Source organism: Enhydra lutris, unplaced genomic scaffold (assembly GCF_002288905.1).
Source record: "Enhydra lutris kenyoni isolate GAN:26980312 unplaced genomic scaffold, ASM228890v2 scaffoldscaffold64, whole genome shotgun sequence".
Lineage (NCBI taxonomy): Eukaryota > Metazoa > Chordata > Mammalia > Carnivora > Mustelidae > Enhydra > Enhydra lutris.
Genome location: NW_019154148.1, coordinates 5484934 through 5505395, shown reverse-complemented (window position 1 = coordinate 5505395; position 20462 = coordinate 5484934). Strand labels below are relative to the sequence as shown.

General features: G+C 45.7%; 1 protein-coding gene across 1 annotated transcript in view; it reads right to left on the bottom strand.

The window, feature by feature from the left end:
• LOC111158905 (tripartite motif containing 36) overlaps positions 1-3015 on the bottom strand; it is a 47336-nt gene extending 44321 nt beyond the window's left edge. The window contains exon 1 of the mRNA XM_022521226.1: positions 2946-3015. Coding sequence (XP_022376934.1) covers positions 2946-3008 — 63 coding nt within the window. The 5' untranslated portion in view covers positions 3009-3015. The remainder of the gene's footprint in view (positions 1-2945) is intronic.
• Between the last annotated feature and the right edge of the window lie 17447 nt (positions 3016-20462).

Below are 20462 nucleotides of genomic sequence, written 5' to 3'. Positions count from 1 at the left end.
TTATACTAACAGGGCATTGTCTGAGGAGCAGAAAGACCACAATGGTTGAGATCCCCCTTGGACTTTAAATATTAAAGTTCATCAGCACAATAGAGTAAAAGAAGCTGATCAAGTAGGTTGATCAAGTTTGCCATTTGGGTTTAAGGTTACGCTAAGACGAAAGGCTCACTCCCCACATTCAGAAAACACACAATAAGCTAATTTAATTTGAAATAGACACACGAGAAAACTGCGGCCACTGGGGAAGGCAGCATTTTGGAGCTGGGAGTAAAACTCCATTTTTCACTCTGTAAGACTTTCTGTAAAGTCTGGCTGTTCTGCAAAAAGCACGTGTTAATTTCGTCAAGTTTTAAAGCCCTCAGAGAAAAGTGAAAGAAGTCAGGGTGGTCTCGACTTCTAAGGACTTAGAAGGGAGGGGAGCAGAGGAGGAGGGAAGAGAGGACTGGAGGGGAGGGGCGCAGGACGATTCTGGGCTTCTGCTCTCCTAATTTAACTCGGGGGGCCTTGGCATCCTTCGAGCTGTTTCACATTATCTTTTATATTACGGCCCTGAACTATGGAAGCAGAACCTAACTTCTCAAAGGAAAATAAAGCGAGTCAGTCTCAAAGTTCTGCTACTCCCTAGCTAATACTGGGAGAGGTACTCAGCGTTCAAATCCTGGACACTCACACACACGAGGAGGGTTTTTAAAGGAGTTAGGGCGAAGGTTTGAGGAGCGTGGCCAGGGGATAAGCTGGAGCGGAAAGGGTTAGGAGGCTACTCCACATCTCTGGCCCGCACCCCATCAAAAAGGGCAGAGGGAGGAACTCAATTCTTATGGGGAGAGAGCCTACTTTCCAGCCTGAGATTTCAGAGGGACACCTGGCTTTCTCAGCTGACGATGCTCCTGTATTTGCTGCAGGTCCATCGCTGAAGCCCTAGCAAAGTGTGTCTACCCAGCGAGCCCACCAGTGAGTGCGTGTTCAGTGAGAGAAATTCCGCGGAGGAAGCCAGGTGATTCTGCAAATTGTTGTTTCATTACAATAAGTATATTGCGAACACACTGGTAATTCTGAGAGATCTGGTTTTGGTTTTGTTTACCTGATTTTATCCAAAGTTTTAAGGATTCACTAATGGTTCTGCCCTAGCTGCCCACTTAGTGTTTATGGGAAGTTCATCTGTCTGCTTAATAAAATCACCTGCGGTGAACACTGCTGATTCCTGGATCCCACCCCAGAACCATTCTCAAAGAATTTCAAGTTTTGCCTGTATGGAAGGAAACTCTTAGCCAACTAGTGCAATTCTGACTTACTTTGAAGACTGACGGCTGAACTCGCCTCCCACTTACCCCATTCCTGGCTCCAGGGAGAGTGGTCCATTTATTATGTAATCAACAAAAGGCATCCTCTTTCCTCCCCACCCCTGCCGCACCCCCCAGAGCTCCTGGACAGCCAGGGTCCTGCTGATCGCTTTAGAAGGCCTTCCTCTGAACCACCGCTTCCTTCTGGCCTTCTCCTTTCCTCGGGGTCAGTCCTCCCGAGGGTGGACCAGGTTATGGCACGCACCCCAGGCCCGGGGGTGGGGTTGTGGGGGTGGGAAGCTGCTCGGGGCGATGAGGAGCTTGGATGTGGTGGCCCGGGTGTCCCCATGCCTGTGCGATCAGCCCCTCCAGGGTCGGAAGAAAAGTGGTAAGCGGGTCCTCCACGTGTCCTTCTGGTCCCGGGGTGCAAATGGCAGGGGTGGCCCAAAGCACAACCGGCATCTTCGAAGAGCGAAAATAAGCCTTCTATTTCCGCCGAGGGTATCCCGTGTTTGCAGAACAGGAGAGCGCATTCCGGGGGGCGCATGGCTCTCCAGGACACTTGAGTCCGGGAGTGCATTAACCGCTCCCCAGCTCCGGGAGCCGCGGGAATGCCCGCCCTGAACCTAAAACCCAGCGGAGTTGGGGTTGGTGAGGTGTGAGCCTCAAGTTTCAGATGCTCACACCAGGGCTCCAGAGGCACCCTTCTTTCCGACGACCGCACGCAGGAAGTCCTTTCCTCCCGCGCCAGCACTAGCTTAAAACCCCGGGGGCACGGGGCAAACGCAGACGCCGTTTCTAGCTTTCCCGCCGGCTGCGAATCCTGGCTGAGGGCGTCCCGTGCAGCCTTCGCATTTCCCGACACCTCCCGCCCGCACACCACTTAGAAGCCTCCCTGGGGCAGTTTCTCAGACGCGGCGCGGAGGCCGGCCTCCCGCCAGGCTTTCTGTCTGCCTAGGCGCCGCGCCATCCGGACCCGCGGAGGGCGTGGTCGCGAGGCACCACAGACCGCGCCAGCCGCGGCTTCCAACCCGCTCCCGGACAGGTGCCGGGCTGAAATCCCGTTCCTTGGCATTCCCCGTCCCCTCCGAAGGCAGGCTGCTGGCTCTGTCCTGGGCCTCGGGCAGTGGCTAGGGACCTGGAAGGAGGGCTGAAAACGCCAAGGCCATGGTACCTGGGGTTCTGCCCCTGTTTACCCGGCATACGGTCACCCTGCGAGCTGAACCCGACTCCACCCGCCTGACTAATCATCCGCTATCCGAGCCCTTCTCCCCGCTTCGCGCCTGGACGCTCGAGATCACCCACTCGAAGTCACCACGCGTGGGCAGCCCTGGGGGCGTCGAAGAGTGCCCCCACGGCCACCGCCCTGCCCTCCTGTCCATCCCCGCGAGCTGAGCTCTCGTCCCTCGCCCTCCCGGGAGGCCCCCCGCAGTCGCCCAGCTCGCCAAGTCCCCTCGGCTCATTTCAGAGATGCCGCGCGGTAAAGAAAAGGCGGCCACTTTGCATCCTGCAGCTGCTGGGACGCCCTGGCTGGGAGCGCGGACCCGGGATCGGGCCCCCTCCTTCCGCGGGCGCTAGAAGGGACCGGGACGCCCACAGCGACAGGTCAGGTAGCGCCCGGGGTGGGGGCCCAGCCCGCGACGCCGCGCGCGCCCCGGCACTTACCTTGCCTCTGGCCAGCAATTCCATGATGTAGCCAAACTCACTTATCTCCTCCGACTCAGACATGGTTACGACACTTCACGGACCCTGGAAGACCCGGGTGGGTGCATCAAATGTGTTCTTTTCCCGCACCGCCCCCCCCACCCCGTCTTTGCTTTATTCTGAGTTTTGCCAAGCGCCGCTGCAGGAGGCGGTTCACGAGGAAAAGTGAACAAGCCGCGGGCTTAGCCCAGACTGCGGCTGGGTGGGCTGGAGGCCAGAGAGCGCTCCAAGGCAGCGGCGTCCGGCGTCCTGGGCTCCGGGTGCGGCGGTGGGGCCCGGCCGCTGGGTAGCGGAACAAACCAGGGCGGCGACGGCGGCGGCCGTGAAATGCACAGCAGGCGGAGTCCGCCGGCGAGGCCCCGCCTCCTCGGGGGTCGCGGCCCGCGCGCCTCCCGCCCGGGGTCGGGCGGCTGCAGAGACAAACAGCGACACAAAAGCGGGTGGGCTGCCGACCCGGGCACCACCCCCTCCGCTCCACCCCAGGAAGGGTTAAAGCGCTCCCTCCGCGGATGCCGGGGAAGGTGGCCCTCCGGAGATCCCGGCGCGAGGACCGGGGAAAAACCGCATCCCACTGTCTGGAGGTGCGAGGCCGGGTAGCCTGAATGCAGAGGAGGCAACAACAAAGGATCTGGCTGCCGGCGCCGGGGGGGAAAAAATATGCGAGGGCTCAGGAAATGGCAACGCCGCATCTCAAGTCAGCCTTCCTGAAATCCAATAGGTAACAAAGCCCAAGCCCAGAGCCTCTGAGATGAGAACAAATACAAGGATTGTATTTTTAACACTCTGAGCGAGTAAGGGCGATTGTATCTCCGTATCCTCCTGATACTCGACTTTCCCTTAATTAAAGGAAAAAAGCAAGCACCATTTCGGCCAGCAAGGCTCCTGCCCAAACACTGTCACCCTTAGGGACGACGAACTAAGTCACTTTTCCAACGACTCGGTTCATTAATTGAGTTACGCATTCGGGGCATGTCTCTCCCATTTTCTACTTCTTTTTCAAATAGCAGCTCCCCTAGGAGGCTGCCGCCGTAAGGGTCTGTACGTCTTCTCCCTGCTCCATTCATACCTGACAACCTTAGCTTCCCTTGAAAAGAAAACTTGGGGGGCACCTGGGTGGCTCAGTGAGTTAAGCCTCTGCCTTCCGCTCAGGTCATGGTGTCAGGGTCCTGGGATGGAGCCCCACATTGGGCTCTCTGCTCCGCGGAGAGCCTGCTCTCTCTGCCTGCCTCTCTGCCTGCTTGTGATCTTTCTGTGTCAAATAAATAAATAAAATCTTTTTAAAAGAAGAAAGAAAGAAAGAAAAGAAAAGACAAAACTTGGCTTCACGAGTCTGCCCCAGGCCTATTACCCCACTGTAGGCTGTCTCTTATCTCTCTCGAAAAGGAGGAAAGTGATAAGGGCTTGAGATACTCCCCCCCCCCCAAAAAAAAAACAGACAAAATCTGCCAGCCATCATTGGGTGAGACATGAATAGGAGACTGACTGCAGAAGCAAAAGTGCGCTCCTTCCTGGGTTGGCAGAGGCAGACGCTGGGCCCAGCACCGGTGGGCAGGATGGTGTATGCAAATGAGCCATTGTGTGGACACACAGCAGTCTGGGACACTTGATAAGACACAGGGGCTTTTCTTTCCCCTTTTGCCTCTTTTTTCCTGGGTCATTTTCCAATTTCTCTCTTCTGGCTCAGCTGTGTAACAATTTCCTCCATGCACATCTCCTCAGAGCTCTAGTAATGTTGGTCTTGACTGTTCACCTCCCAGACCTTTGCTATTTCTTCCTTGTGTTCCATTCTTCTAAGAGTGGCTGGCAGATAGCCTCAGAGCAAAGGCAAAGCAGCAGAAGATAAGGTGCGGGATATTCCTAGCTGGGGCTCAGTGGGACGTAAGACACCATCATAATACTTCCTGCTTGGAAGCTTCTTGTCCTTTTCAAGTTCTGTAGAACCTCCTGTGTGCTCCTTGCCTCTAGAAGAAAACTAGGAGCACTGAGAGTTGAAATTAGGCTGGTAGCATTTATGAATGGCTTCTTCCCTAATATTAGCAATAGCAGAGAGATGACCAGAAAGAAATACTGCTCTCGAAGTGAAAGTTCTTCATGCCCAGAATGGATGGTGGCACATGATAAAAACCAGCGTTAGAACTGAACTAATCTTAATGTCTGCTCTACAAGTGAGAAGGAGGAAAGAGACGAAGAGGGCATACAAGCGCCATGTTCCCTCTTAAAAAGCTTTCCCTCACACCCCATCCCATGACTTCCGCCTGTCCCTCGTGAGAACTGGGTCATATGTCCAGCCCTAGCTTTAAGGAAGGCTAGGATGGTAATGATTTCACTCTGGGAACAGGTAAACAAAATCAAGGACTTATTAGTGAAGAAGAAACAGATATTGGGGAGGAAACTGTTAGTTCCTGCTGTCTCTCAGGTAAGTCCCTTCGACTTTCTGAGCTTCGGTTTTCTCTGCTGTCAAATGACTCGTTTTGAACCAACTGGTCTCCAACCCATCCTGCTCTTAATGCTGGGATCTCTGATCTAAGAATCCCTGTGCCATCTGGCAACACTAGCTGCCACTCTTTTCCCTGAAACAGTTGCTATTATAAAAGTTCTGTCCACCAGATCATTCGCTATGAGGAGATATTTCAGGGAAAACATCCCTCTCAGTTTCCTGGATTCCTGCCCAAGACCAAGACCAAGGGGGTTAGGGGGTTAGGGGGTTAGGGTGATGGGGGTAGGGGCAAGGGTCTTTGAATCGCTTGCTACCGTGGGCCCAAACCAACCTGCCCTTGAGAATTCAGAAGTTACAACCTGGGAGGTACTCAGATACCTGGTGGCATTTACCCCTCTGGATGGTCGACAGCAGGGGAGGCACTGTGGAGCATTAAAGAGCTTTCAAAGATGCCAGGCATACAAAATGAAGACCACACTGAAATCACTCCTGAAATTCTATGCGTGGACTTCAAAGGCACAGGGACAGTCAACAGGTACTAAGCACAAACCTGCTTTATCACTTCTTTTCTAAGAACAAGTGAAGGTTAATACCATACACACTGGTATCAGTTAAGGCTCTTTCCCCCAAAGGAACTAAAATTAAGGAAAAGGTTAATTCACAGTTCTCAAATAGAATACAACTCACAGGACAGATGCTGCTACCTGAGAGAAAGACGTTTAACAGAGGGATCATGTGATGTGTGAAGTTTTCGAGCACGGAGAAGACAAGACGGGCAGTATGAAAGGGTCCCTTGCTGGGGGAAACCCTCCTCTAATTGCCAACTTCCACCTAATGGAGAAGTTTTCAATTCAACTGCTCCATGGCCAGGCCAATTATCAAAAAAAATAAGTCTAACTCAAAGAGATACACAGTCTTGACTTCATTCTCATCCACAATGCTCTATTTCTCCTTCTGATGGGAAACAACATAACACCTAATAGTTTTAACAAATACCAACAGAATACATGTTTCAAGTTTGTTAAGACTGTGGACACAAGTATCTGAAAGCTTAGAAGCAGAAATCTATAAGGATGACCAGTTGGCAGTTTAACCGTGAGAGGCTAGAATAAGAAATCTACGAAGGTCTTGGTTTTCATAAGCCCTCATATTAAAAAAAAAAAAAAAGTTTTAGGACACCTGGGTGGCTCAGTCAGTTAAGTGTCTGCCTTTGGCTCAGGTCATGATCCTGGGGTTCTGGGATCAAGTCCCATATCTGCAGAGGAACCTGCTTCTCCCTCTGCCCCTTCCCCCTGCTCATGCTCTCTCTCCCTCTCTCTCCCTCTCTCTCAAATAAATAAAATCTTTTTAAAAAGTCTTTATTTCAGTGGCCTCTTTAATACCCATCCCCCATCTAGCCCATCTTCCACTTAACCAACCTCCATCGACCCTGTTTGTTCTCCATCATTAAGAGGCACTTATGGCTTATTTCCTCCCTCTCTCCTTTTTTTCTTTTGTCCCTTAGGAATGTTTTCTAAATTACCTTTGGCATTTCTTCACAAGGGTCCATGGGTTATTTAGAAATATGTTGCTTGGTTTCCAAATAATTCTGAATTTCTAAATATTTTAGATTTCCCACATTTCTGTATTGATTTCTAATCTAATTCTGTTTTGAAAAACCATGCCTTACATGGTTTCAGTGTTTTTATTTTAAAGATTTATTTATTCCAGAGATTGAGAGAGAGAGAGAGAGAGAGAGATGAGCGGGGGGAAGGGCAAAGGGTGAGGGAGACAAGCAGACTCCCAGGATCCAGGAGCCCAACACGGGGCTCCACCCCAAGACCCCGAGATCATAACCTGCGCTAAAACCAAAATTTGGACCCTCAACCAACAGAGCCACCAACGCAAATCTGATTTCAGTGTTTTTAAAATATATTGAGGTTTTTTTAGCAGTCTACCATGGGAGTTAGCAAATTTTTTCTTAATGGGTGAGATATCAGTTAAACATTTTACACTTGCAGCCCTACAGTCTTTTTGACTTCTTACCGCTGCAGTTACAGGATGTCAGCTGCCATCAGTAGGTAAACCAGTGGGTGAGGTCACTTTCCCATCAACATTTTTTTTTTTAAGATTTTATTTATTTATTTGACAGACAGAGATCACAAGTAGGCAGAGAAGCAGACAGATAGAGAGAGGTGGAAGCAGGCTCCCCGCAGAGCACAGAGCCCGATGTGGGGCTCGATCCCAGGACACTAGGACCATGACCTGAGCCGAAGGCAGAGGCTTTAACCCACTGAGCCACCCAGGTGCCCCCCCATCGACATTTCTTTACAAAAACAGGCAGCTTAAGGACCACATGAAATGATTTCAACATCATCAGCCATTGGGGAAATACAAATGAAAACTGCAATTGATTCCACCTCATGTACTTATTAGGAGGGCTGTAATTGAAACAAATAAAAATGGGGGAAAAAAGTGCCTGGCGATGATTTGGAGCAACTGGAACCCATGGTGAGTGGAAATGTGAAATGGAGGAGCCCTCCTGGGAAACAGTTTAGGGGTCCCTCCGAAAATTAAATACTGAATTATCGTATAACCCAGCAATCCCATTTCTATGCGTATAACCCAAAGCATTGAAAACAGGGACTCAGATACTTAAAAAAGCAAACAAACAAAAACAAAACCCAAATACTTATTCACAAACGTTCACTGCTGCGTTGTTTTTTTTTTACAATAATCAAAACATAAAACAACCCAAGCGTTGATCATAGGTGAATGGTAAACAAAATGTGGCATACACATAGAATGGAATATTACTTGGTTATAAAGTGGGAATGAACTCCTGATAAATGCTACAGTATGAGTGGACCCTGAAAACATTATGCCAAGTGAAATACGATGGACACAGAAGCACAAATATTGTATGATTTCACATATATGAGACTAGGCCAATTCATAGGGTTACAAAGTCAGAGGCGCTGGAGGGAGCGGGGAATAAGGAGTTACTCTTTAATGGGGACAGAGTTTATGTCGGGGATGATGAAAAAGTTTTGGGTGTGGCTAATGGTGATGGTTGTTCATTATGAATGTAATTAATGACACTGAATTGTACGCTTAAAAATGGTCTTAAGAGGGCGCCTGGGTGGCTCAGTGGGTTAAAGCCTCTGCGTTCGGCTTGGGTCACGATCCCAGGGTCCTGGGATCGAGTCCCGCATCGGGCTCTCCTTCCTCTCTTTCCCCTGCCTCTCTGCCTAATTGTGATCTCTGTCTAATAAATAAATAAATAAATGTATGTATGTATGTATGTTTTAAATATTTAGGTGGCTGGCTCTGGGGCTATAGCTTATTGACCCCCACCTAGAATATCATCTAGTTGAGGCAATATTCCACATATGCCTCCAAAGAATGTGTGTTCTGCAGCTGGTAGAGTGTTCATGGATCTGTTACATGAAGTTGGCTTCTTTTGTCTTTGTTCTGCTGTTCCTCCTTTCCTGTATTCTTTTGTGTCCCATTCTTCTGGTGATTTTTAAAATTTTTATTTCTTACTAGTTACTGTATGAATTTAATATAAATATTAACTGATCACAGGGCGCCTGCATGGCTCAGTCGGTTAAGCATCTGTCTCCTGGTTTCAGTTCAGTCATGCTCTCAGGTTGGTAGGATCAGGCCCGCGACAGGATCCACACTCAGTGGGCAGTCTGCTTGGGACTCTCTCCCTCCCTCTCCCCCCTCTCAAATAAGTAAATAAATCTTTAAAAAAATATATTAACTGATCACAATCTACACTAGATTAATACTGACTTAAATTCTGGTAAAACATAGTAACTTTACAGTATGGTTCTAACCCTCCTCCCTTAAATATCACTTATCACATCTATATATGTTATATACCCAACAGAACAGTGTTACAAGTATCACTTACAAAACCTAACAAAAGACTCTGTGTTCTTTAAAGAAATTAAGAGAAGAGAAACAATTAGTTTACTCACAAGTTTATAACTTCCAGTGCTTATCATTTCTTGTTATCTGTAAGTATTTCCTTTTACCCCGAAGACTGCCTGTAGCATGACTTGTAAGACAGCTATTAGCCATGAACGCCTTCAATCTCTTAGTGAAGCTGTAAATCCAAAATAATCCCAATAAAAATCTTAAGAATCATCCAAAGCAATGGCATTTACATGGATATTGCTACGATGTTGGAAAGCTATGAATTTCTTTTTCTTTTTCTTTTTTCTTTCCTTCTTTTTTTTTTTTTTTGGAAGGCTATGAATTTTTTTCTGTTATCTTGCTTTTGGTTACCTTATTGTGTTCTCTAGTTATTTCGAATAGTTGGTTAGTTGATTCTCCTGAAATTCTTTAAAAAGACAATAGTACTTCCTGAATATATCTCTAGGTCATTTTTTTCTATTCTTTGATAATATTTAGAGGTTTTTTTTCCCTTGTCTTATTTTGTTAGAACTTTCAGCATAACGTTGGGTAATGAAGTGGTGACATCCTTTCTTGTCTTATTTCTGACTTTAATGGAAACAATTCTCTGTAGCTGAAGATTTGTTGGCTTAAGGATTTTGGATTGATATTCTGTATTAGGTTAAAAGGGTTCTTTCTATTCCTAGTAAATGCTGAAAAAATTTTGTATTACGTATGCTGAATTTTATCAAATGTTTTCTGGGACATCTATTTACATGAATACAGGGTTTCCATTTTTAATCTAGTAATAGAGTTAATTACATCAGTCTAGTTTTTCAATATGGAACCTCTCCTGGCATAAATCCTGCTTGGTTAGCATATAGAATTCTATTAACACATTACTGAATCTGATGTACTAACATGTTCTTCAGCATTTTTGCTTTAATGTTCACATTCATCGCATTAATCACTTTCTGGTAGCCTAGGGCTCTTCCTGTTCATTGTATCTGCCCTTTCTAAGCCAGGAGCACATTTGAAGTAATTCCCATCTTTAGGTAGTAGACTTTCTCTGTTAATAAGATTGCATCTGCTTGGCATATTTCAGGGACTCCTTCTAATAATTTCTGGCCCCCTCAGGGTATCTGTTTCTGTTTTCTTGTACTGTTATGAATTTAAAAAATAATAACCCCTGCTATTTCCAGGAATTTGGGATGGGAGGGACAGATGCCTTTGTATGGGCTCTACTTTTCATCTTCTCTAAAATCTAAGAATGACACCATTTGTAGGCTCTTGCTGAAACCTGATTATTTCTAGTACTCTCTTGATTGATTTAAATATTGTCAGAAAACTTGGCATGCCTACCTAACATTTCCATCTCTTCTAATAATGTGCTTTTTTATTTACTCTCATAAAATGTTGACTATTAGGAAGAAAGGTAGTTACCTTTTTTTTTTTTTTTAAGATTTTATTTGTTTACTTGAGAGACACAGAGAGAGCAACAGACAGCACAAGTGGGAAGGAGAGGGAGAAGCAGGGTCCCCACTGAATAGGGAGCCCTATGTGGACTCCATCCCAAGATCTTGGGATCATGACCTGAGCTGAACGCAGATGTTACTGACTGAGCCACCCAAGCGCCCCAGAAAGGTAGTACCTTGACCAAAGTTGTCTGTAATGGCTATATCACCATATGCCTTTCCTAGATGGCTTTCAATACTGATTTGGGACAAATCCTTAGAATTTCTTCTTGTAATGATCCAGTTTGGTCAGCTACCAATTTTTTTCTCCTCTATATTAGAGTTGGATTTTTTTTTTTTAATGAAGTGCTGATTATCTCAGCAGCATTAAGAATGGTATTCTTAAAAAAAAAAAAAAAAGAATGGTATTCTTGGGGTGCCTAGCTGGCTCACTCAGAGAAACATGCGACTCTTGATTTCAGAGTTGTGAGTTCAAGCCCCACATTAGGTGTAGACATTACCTGAAAAAAAAAAAAAATCTTAAAAAACAAAAAAACAAAACAAAACAGAACTATTTTCAAGTCCCTTTTCCCTGAGGTGAAAAGGATATTATATCTTCTAATATTTTTTTTTTTTTCCCAGAAGTTTATCACACCTAATCTTTGGCCCAAAGAGTGGGGCAAACTGCCTTGGGATTGTCTGTTTAAGGGCAAAGGATGAATCCTCATCTTAGAGTTCCCAAATGGCAAAGCTGGAACTGTGTGCACATATCCTAAATTCACCCTCAATCTCAGATGGCAGTAAGTACAACTTCACCCAGGGGGAAGCCTAGAATGGCCCACCCATGCTATCTGGGGAGCCAACGACTCCCTCCCACATGCTGGTGGGCACCCGGCCTCCATTGCCTGAATCCTGATACACCGACAACACTCACTCCCTAACCAAGACTAAGCACCTACTGTGTGCCTGGCAGTGTTCTGGCCACGTGGGCTCAGCAGTGAACATGGTAAACAAGGTTCTTAAGACTGCAAATGCCCTCTTGTTTTGAAAGCTTCAATTTCGTATTAGACTTTTGGAGGCTGAGGTAATGTGATCTGATCAGGGAGGGCAGAACCTTTTTTTCCTACAGGCTCCACTGCGAAACGAGACACCATTTCTCTCCTAGGAAATGAGATATGTGAAGAGATCGTTGGTTTGTTTGTCATGAGATATGGCAGACCTCAACTGGATAACCAGTCTTCTCTTGACCAAGGTCCTGACCAGTAGTAACCCACCCCTCCCCGCCACGCATCCACGTTGCAGCGTCATGCTTTGGGGGAGCAGGTGGCCACTTCTGGAGGTACAGGGAAGGTGAGGTTGAGAGAGGAAACTGCCTCTGATCAATACAGCTGCAGCATTGTCATAAATAATTTAGACACATACTCCGTTTTTAGTTTCTTTGTTCTGCTTCTCTCATCGTGTGGTGTGACTACCACAAAAGTGTACTCTTTGCGAGGCTGAAGAACTTTTCCCGGCACCTCAGTCATCTTCCTGGGGCAAAGATCCACTTTGTGTCAGTCCTTCAGCTTCATAGCCCAGCATCGATGTTTCTACCATCCTGAAGGCTCTCAGGTGCGTTGCTGCTTTGAGATGTCATGAGCCAGAGATGGTGCTGGTAATGAGCTAAATGGAGGTCTCTGGGATCTCTTCCTGGTGTCCTTCATTTGTTTTAGAAGGTGATTTTGCTCTGTGAGTGTTGGGGGAGGGAAGATACGGGGAGGAAGGAGGAGGAATGATTTATAGGATCCCAGATTCTGATCTGGTATTGTTTTTGATGGCAGTGAGATGAGGAGACAGGGTATATGAAGAGGTATCAATCAGTATAGGATTGACCCCTAATTATCAGACAAGGAGTTGACCGGCTCTGGCAAAAGATGACAAGGCATGTCTCTTGTTCTAATTTTGCCACCAACGTATATATTAAAAATCTCCTTATTGTCCTGGGGTTCCTCAACGAAGAGCACAGTTCCTACCTCTGTTATTTTGAAATGAGGAATATGAACACCACGATACAGGCTGATTTGTGGGTTGAAGTATTTGCTGGGGCTCAAGCTTGCTGTTCTGTCATAGGGGAGGGAAATAGCCGGGAAGGAATTTGCAGAGTAGAAACAAATGCTAAGGAAGGGACACGATAAAAATAACACTGACTTTGAGGAGCAGGAAGGACAACATTTTGGCCAAGAGGGAGGCACATTTTCAGCTCTCTCCAAACTATAAGCCAAGGCAAGGGGAGGAGCTACGGTATAGATTTAAAATAATGTATCACCTTTGTCTGGGTAAGATCAAGGGCACCACAGGGAAAGCACGTTGAGAAGTATATTTATGAACCTGTTGGCTGCATTCGTGTATCTGCCATACTGACTCCCTTTCAACGGAAAGGGAGTCCAATGCCCACACGTTTAGATAGGTCTCTAACTGGTACACCAAAGCTCCTCGCGCTCTGAGGCTCCTCCCACAGCCCACGCAGGCTGTGCCCTGGCAAACAAAAGGGGAACAATTCAACGGTCTGAAGGGCTTGTCTAGGGTCAGGAGGTAATCAGAATTTGCAACCAACTGAAGACAACTTAGGACATCGCAGCCATGGCCTGAGGCTCTGACTCTGAACTCATGTCTCTTAATTTACTGAGACATGCACAATTCTGAATTCTATCAGGGGAAACATTTTTATAATATTTTCCATCATAATGGAGTCTTCTGCTCTGATTTTCTTCCTAATACATTTGTGGAATGCAGGAGTAATATTTATAAATATTTCCTTAGAGAAGCAATACGACTACATTAATATAAATGAGAAGAACGTTTTCTGCAAATATATCCATTGTAGAGTTACACCAGCTTGCTAGAGAGAAAGCACTGTATTTCATAAAGGCATTTCAGAGCATATCATTTGCTCTTACAAAAGAAAATCGTTCACTGAAAAGAAATAAATGAAAAAAATTTAAAAAAGAAAAGAATGTTAAAGAACAACAACAAAAAGTAGTTAATATTTATCTTCCTGAATACTTATGTACAAAGATTCCTAATACGCTTTGCTATGTGTAATGTATACTTAGTTGAAATATTTGTACCTCATGATTCCAAAAACAGAGTTTAAAGGTTTTTTTCGTAATGTCACAAATTTGGTTTATCTGTATGAAAAGGCATACTTTATTATTTCTTTTAAAGATTTTATTTATTTATTTGACAGACAGAGATCACAAGTAGGCAGAGAGAGACAGAGAAGCAGGCTCCCCGCCGAGAAGAGAGCCCGATGCGGGACTCGATCCCAGGACCCTGGGATCATGACCTGAGCTGAAGGCAGAGGCTTTAACCCACTGAGCCACCAGGCGCCCTGAAAAGGCATACTTTAAAAAAAAATTTAACCATAAAACCATAAAAGCTGTCATTGAAAAACTTTAATTATTTTAAGATTTTTATTTATTTATTTGAAAGAGAGAGAGAGAGCAAGCACAAGTGGGGCGGGGAGGGGAGCTGCAGAGGAAGAAGGAGAACCAGACCCCTTGTTAAGCAGGGAGTGCGATGTGCGGCTCAATCCCAGGACCCTGAGATCATGACCTGAGCCAGACACAGATGCTTAACTGACTGAGCCACCCAGGCACCCTGAGAAACAAACTTTAAACCACCTGTTACATACTAATCCATTATTTTGTTAACGATGATAGGACAACGATCATCACATATAAAGCATCCAACACATGTATTTCTTCAAGGAACAAATGACTTTATCTACAACTGGAGGAACTGAGGTCAGATGAAAGGTTTGGACCATTTATCAAGTATTGTATCAAATCTGATTATGAAATCCTCTAAACAGCTAATTCAAATATTCTTTTCCTTTCTTTCCTTGAAAGACAAATGAAAGCTTTGATACTGGACATTTACTCTTTGAAAGGGAAATCTGAGAGTAATGTCTCGAGGAAAAAAAAAAAGTCTTCAGATTAAAATTTCAGAATAAAAAGGGAAGTGGGGGTGGGTCAGTCAAAGGAGTGGCCAACTCCTGATTTCTGCTCAGGTCATGATCTCAGGGTCTAGAGATCAAGCCCCAGGTTGGTCTGGGCTCCACACTCAGCAGGGAATCTGCTTCAGACTCTCTCTCTCCCTCTGCCCCTCCCCTGCTCTTTCTCTCTCTCAAATAAATAAATAAATCTTTAACAAAATTTTCAGAATAACAATATGAAAGAAAATTATTTTGTGGAAATACCACTCTGTCTTGCTTTTAATCTTAATTGTTAAGAGCCTACACAACATGTAAATACTATGAGATTACAAAAGTTTATTCATAAAAAAAAATCTCATTCATTATAACTCTAAACTGGGGACAAGGGGAAACTGGAAATCTTAGTAAATTTTCGACTTTTTTCTTCTAATGTGGACATCGCCTTTGTTTGATTTTCTAAGTGACTGCCACAAGTGGGAAATAAAAACGGTAACTCAGCCCTTTCTTCACCTGCCAACCGACACCACTGTTCCAGTGTAAAAAATTATATTTTACGATACACATGTCTGAAATTTTTTCTCTCCCCCCTTTTTTGGTTACAGAACCTTGATGAAGGTGCCTATCTAAAAAAACAAAACAAATTTCCCAGCATTATTTGCAAGTAGGTATGGCCAGTGAGATGTCAACGGAAGTTGTTAGGTGAGGCTCCTGGAAAGTCCTTTTGGCTGCTTCTTCCCTCCCTTTTTGAAGATTTTATTTATTTATTTGACAGACAGAGATCACAAGCAGGCAGAGAGGCAGGCAGAGAGAGAGGAAGGGAAGCCGGCTCCCCGCTGAGCAGAGAGCCCGATGCGGGGCTCCATCCCAGAACCCTGAGATCATGACCTGAGCCGAAGGCATAGGCTTTAACCCACTGAGCCACCCAGGTGCCCCTCTTTTTTTTTTTTTTTTTAAGACTTTGTTTACTTATTTATTTGATAGAGAGAGAGACAGTGAGAGAGGGAACAGGTGCAGGGGGAAAGGGAGAAGCAGGCCTCCTGCTGAGAAGGGAGCCCGATGCAGGGCTCGATCCCAGGACCCTGGGACCAGGACCTGAGTTGAAGGCAAACGCTTAATGACTAGGCCACCCAGGCGCGCACCCCCTTTTTAACAAATATTTTACTTTATTGTAATTTTTTTAAGTAAACGCAACAGCTAATGAGGGGCTTGAACTCAGAACCCTGAGGTCAAGAGTCACATCTTCCACAAAGCAGCCAGCCCTGGAGCCCCTACTTCCCTCTCTTCTGACTGACACACCCATCTGATGTCTGGCATTCTAGGGAATCCCCAGCGTGGACTCCTGAGGAGAGCCAGAGGATAGAAGTCATGCTCCAGGATGACCAGAGAAGAAAGAGGGATGAACCTAAGTCTCTAAGAATGGCGGGGCTGCCATTGCAGCCTTGCAAATCACTGACGCACAACATTATATTGGTTTCAGGTGTACAATGCAGCGATTCGACATCTTTAGACATTACGCTACGCTCCCAAGGATCGTGACCATGTGCCACTGTGTGACGCCATTGCAACACCATGGACTGTCTTATCTATGCTGCACCTTTCATCCTCATGACTTATTCAACCTGGAAACCTGTACTGCCTACTCCCATTCACCCATTTAAACCCTGTTATTTGAATTTTTATTTTCATTTGCAACTAAACCTAGTCCCTGCCGAATGAGCCACTGGGTAGGTCTTTGACCTTCAGCAATTCATTTAACTTCTCCATGGCTTGGCTGACTCCTCTGTGCAAATAGGAGTCTTATAATAGAACGGGGCTCAGAGGGGTGCCTGGGTGGCTCAGTGGGTTAAACCTCTGCCTTCAGCTCAGGTCATGATCTCAGGGTTCTAGGATGGAGCCCCGCATAGGGCTCTCTGCTCAGCGGGGAGCCTGCTTCCCTTCCTCTCTCTCTGCCTGCCTCTCTGCCTACCTGTGATCTCTGTCAAATAAATAAATAAAATCTTTTAAAAAAAAATAAAGTAGAGTAGACATCAAAATTTGTTTGCGTCAGGGTAGTGACTTGTTAAAAAAAAAAAAAAAAAAAAAAAACCTCAAAAAACCCCCCAAAACAAAAAACCTACTGGGACTGCAAAATAAAAGGCTTCTGCATAGCAAACGAAACAAGCAACAAGACAGAAAGACCACCTACCAGATGGGAGAAGATATCTGCGAATGATAGATCTGATAAGGGGTTAGTATCCAGAATACATAAATACCTTACACAATGCAACACCAAAAAAACGCAAATAATCTGATCAAAAAATGGGCAGAAGACATGAACAGACATTTCTCCAAAGAAGACATCCAGATGGCCAACAGACATGAAAAGAACTCAACAGCAATCATCATCAGGGAAATGCATATCAAAACCACAGAGAGCCACCACCTCACACCTGTCAGAACGGCTAAAATCGAAAACACAAGAAACAAGCATTGGCAAGAACATGGAGAAGAGGGAACCCTCCTACACTGCTGGTGGGAACACAGACCGGGGTAGCCACTCTGGGAAAACAGTATGGAGGATCCTCAAAAAACGGAAACTAGAACTATCACATGATCCAGTAATTCCACTCCTGGGTTTGTCCAAAGAATAAGAAAACACTTAATCTAAAGGATGTATGCACCCCCTGTGTTTACTGCAGCATCATTTACGATAACCAAAATATGGAAGCCACCTGAGAGTCCATCGATAGAAGAATGGATAGAGAAGAGGTGGTATCTATATACAGAGAGATATAGATATAGGGATTTACACAATGGAATATTACTCATCCATAAAAAGAATGAAATGTTGCTATTTGCAACAACATGAATGGATCTAGGGAGTATGATGCTGAGTAAAATAAGTAAGAGAAAGACACCATACGATTTCACTCATACATGGAGTTTAAGAAACAAAACGAATGACCAAAGCAAAAAAGAGACAAAAAACTGACTCTTAACCATTGAGAACAAACTGGTGGTTACCAGAGGGCATGGGGAGGGGGAGAGGATGGGAGGATGGGGAAGACAGGTGCAGGGGATTAAAAGCACACGTACCATGATGAGCCCTGAGTCACGTACAGAACTGTCGATTCACTATACTGTACACCTGAAATTGTGTAATACTGTTAATTAACAAGGTGAACTAATTCATCATGCTAATTACACTGGAAATTAAAGAATAAATTAAGAAATTATATACCCAAACAAATAAGTAAATAGTGGCACAGATGATACGGAGTGACTTTCAGAAACCACAGCTCCTCTCCTTACCAAAGCTCTAGGATGGAGTGAAGGCTGGAGATTGTTTGCATTGGTAGGTCGGTTCGCTGGTGGCTCAGGGGCTGACGTCCAAGTTCACTGTTGCAGTAAGGGCCAGGTGGCTTGGTTCCATTTCACGGCCCTACACAGTGCAGCGTACTCAGCCCTGGTTAACTGCCCTCTGAACATAATTCCAAGTTTAAAGCATGTAGGAGGGGACATGAGGAAATCTAACCCGGCCATGCTCTGGAGAAACCCTAACCCTCTGTCTCTTTCATCTGCCAGAAGGTGTGCAGGTGGGTGTAAGTAGAGACTTTTTTTTTTTTTTTTTTTTAAGAGAGCGGCTTCCTCTTTTCCAGAAATCTGAATTTTGTTTTTTTCAGCTAGTTTATTTAGAAGACTTCTGGGCCTTAGAGTTCGAACTTTAGGATGACTGCCAAATTATTTCCATTCTGATCATCAGGTCATAATGATGATAATGGTTACTATGTAATGAGTGCTCACTATGGGTCATGCACTATTTTAAGAAATTATGGATGGGGAGAACAAAGGCCAAAGAAATGTAGATATAAATTAAGTTTCCTTACAACTTTGCAGCCAGCCCATGGACAAACAGTTGAGACGGGCAGAACAGGACATTCCTCGGGGAGTTCAAAATTGCCTTCTTGCTGATGCTCTGCTGGAGGCAAAAGGCAACCTTAGCTGGACAGTAGCCCAGCCTCCAGGGTCCTGCAGAAGTTTTCTTTAACTTATGACAATCCTGTTGGAAACTTCCTTTATCTCTACCCCAAGTTTAAAAGCATAGCATCAGTCGCTCCTTACAAACAAAGCACAGCTCTTTCACGGGTCCTATACCCGTGCTTTAATAAAACCACCTTTTGGCATGGAAAATCCTTTCTAGAGCCCCTGCTCCCGGCCCCCACATGCCATCAACTGGGTCTCTGCGGAATTTGCTGAGGCGTGTATGTCCTGTTACGTGCCCCCTGCAGAGACACTAACGGTGGGATGACTCGGCCCAAAGTCCCTGGGGAGAGGTGGCATCAGAGCCAGGAGAGGGCCCGGGCTCTTCATCACCTTGTGGGAGCTGTCATATTCATAACCTCCCCACGTCCTGCCTTTCTTCTTCAGGCCTTAGGAACTGCCAAGGAAGTAGGGATGGTTCTTGGACCAGGTGCGTCTCTGACAGGGGCCATACTTTCATCACTTGTTGCTTGCTCTGTTTCCAGGGTCTTACTGCTCACAAGAGATGATAAAATCCTTCAGGCTTAGTGTCTTCCGCCAGGCCAGGCAACCACAAGAACAGGTCTGCCTCTATGCCAGAGGCCTCCTGCCATTGCTTGGTCCTTCAGCTAAGCTCACTGTCCAAAGCCCACAAGGGCCTCTGGTCTGTGGCTCTAAGGAGAAATCGTTTTCAGAGGGAGCCACTCCTGCTAGGGATATCCAGCTATGTGAGAATGACTCCCCAGGATACCTACTAGAATCAAACCTCATTTCCTTGGTCCTATCAGGCACTCTCAAGGCAATAACAGCTTTTTGTGGGGGTGGGGAAGGTGGAGGAAATATAGGGGGTGGTGGGGAGTTGGGACTGACACAGGATTTTTAAGAAGGAGAAAGGGATAAAAAATGGACTTCTGTGATCTGCCTCCCCAAACCCATAATCCATCTAATATGAAGAAAAATGTTAGACACAGGCATTCTACAAAATACCTGATCAGCGTTCCTCAAAACCATCAAAGTCGTCAGGAACAAGGCAAGTCTGGAAACTGTCCCAACCAAGAGGAGACATGATTAACTAAGTGTAAGATGTTGTCCTTTGTGGGACCCTGGAACAGAAAAAAGGACACTGGGTAAAACCCAAGGAGATCAGAATATAGTTAATAATAATGCACTGAGGGGCGCCTGGGTGGCTCAGTCGGTTAAGCGTCCACCTTCAGCTCAGGTGATGATCCTGGGGTTCTGGAATCAAGTCCCACATTGGGCTCCCTGCTCATCAGGGAGCCTGTTTCTCCCTCTCCCACTCCCCCTGCTTGTATTCCCTCTCTCGCTGTCTCTGTCAAACAAATACATAAAATCTTAAAAAGAATAATAGTAATAAAGTACTGAGACTGGTTAATTAATTGTAGCAAATTACCACACTAATGTCAGATGTTAATAATAGGGAAACTGAGGTGCCTGGCTGGCTCCATTGGTACAGTGTGTGACTCTCCATCTTGCGGTTGTGAGTTCAAGTCCCACAGTGGATGTAGAGATTACTTAAAAATCAAATCTTAAAAAAAAAAAAAAAAAATAGGTGAGGGGCGCCTGGGTGGCTCAGTGGGTTAAGCCTCTGCCTTTGGCTCAGGTCATGATCCCACGGTCCTGGGATCAAATCCCGCATCGGGGCTCCTTGCACAGCAGGGAGCCTGCTTCTCCCCCTCCCTTGGCCGGCTGTTCCCCCTGCCTGCACG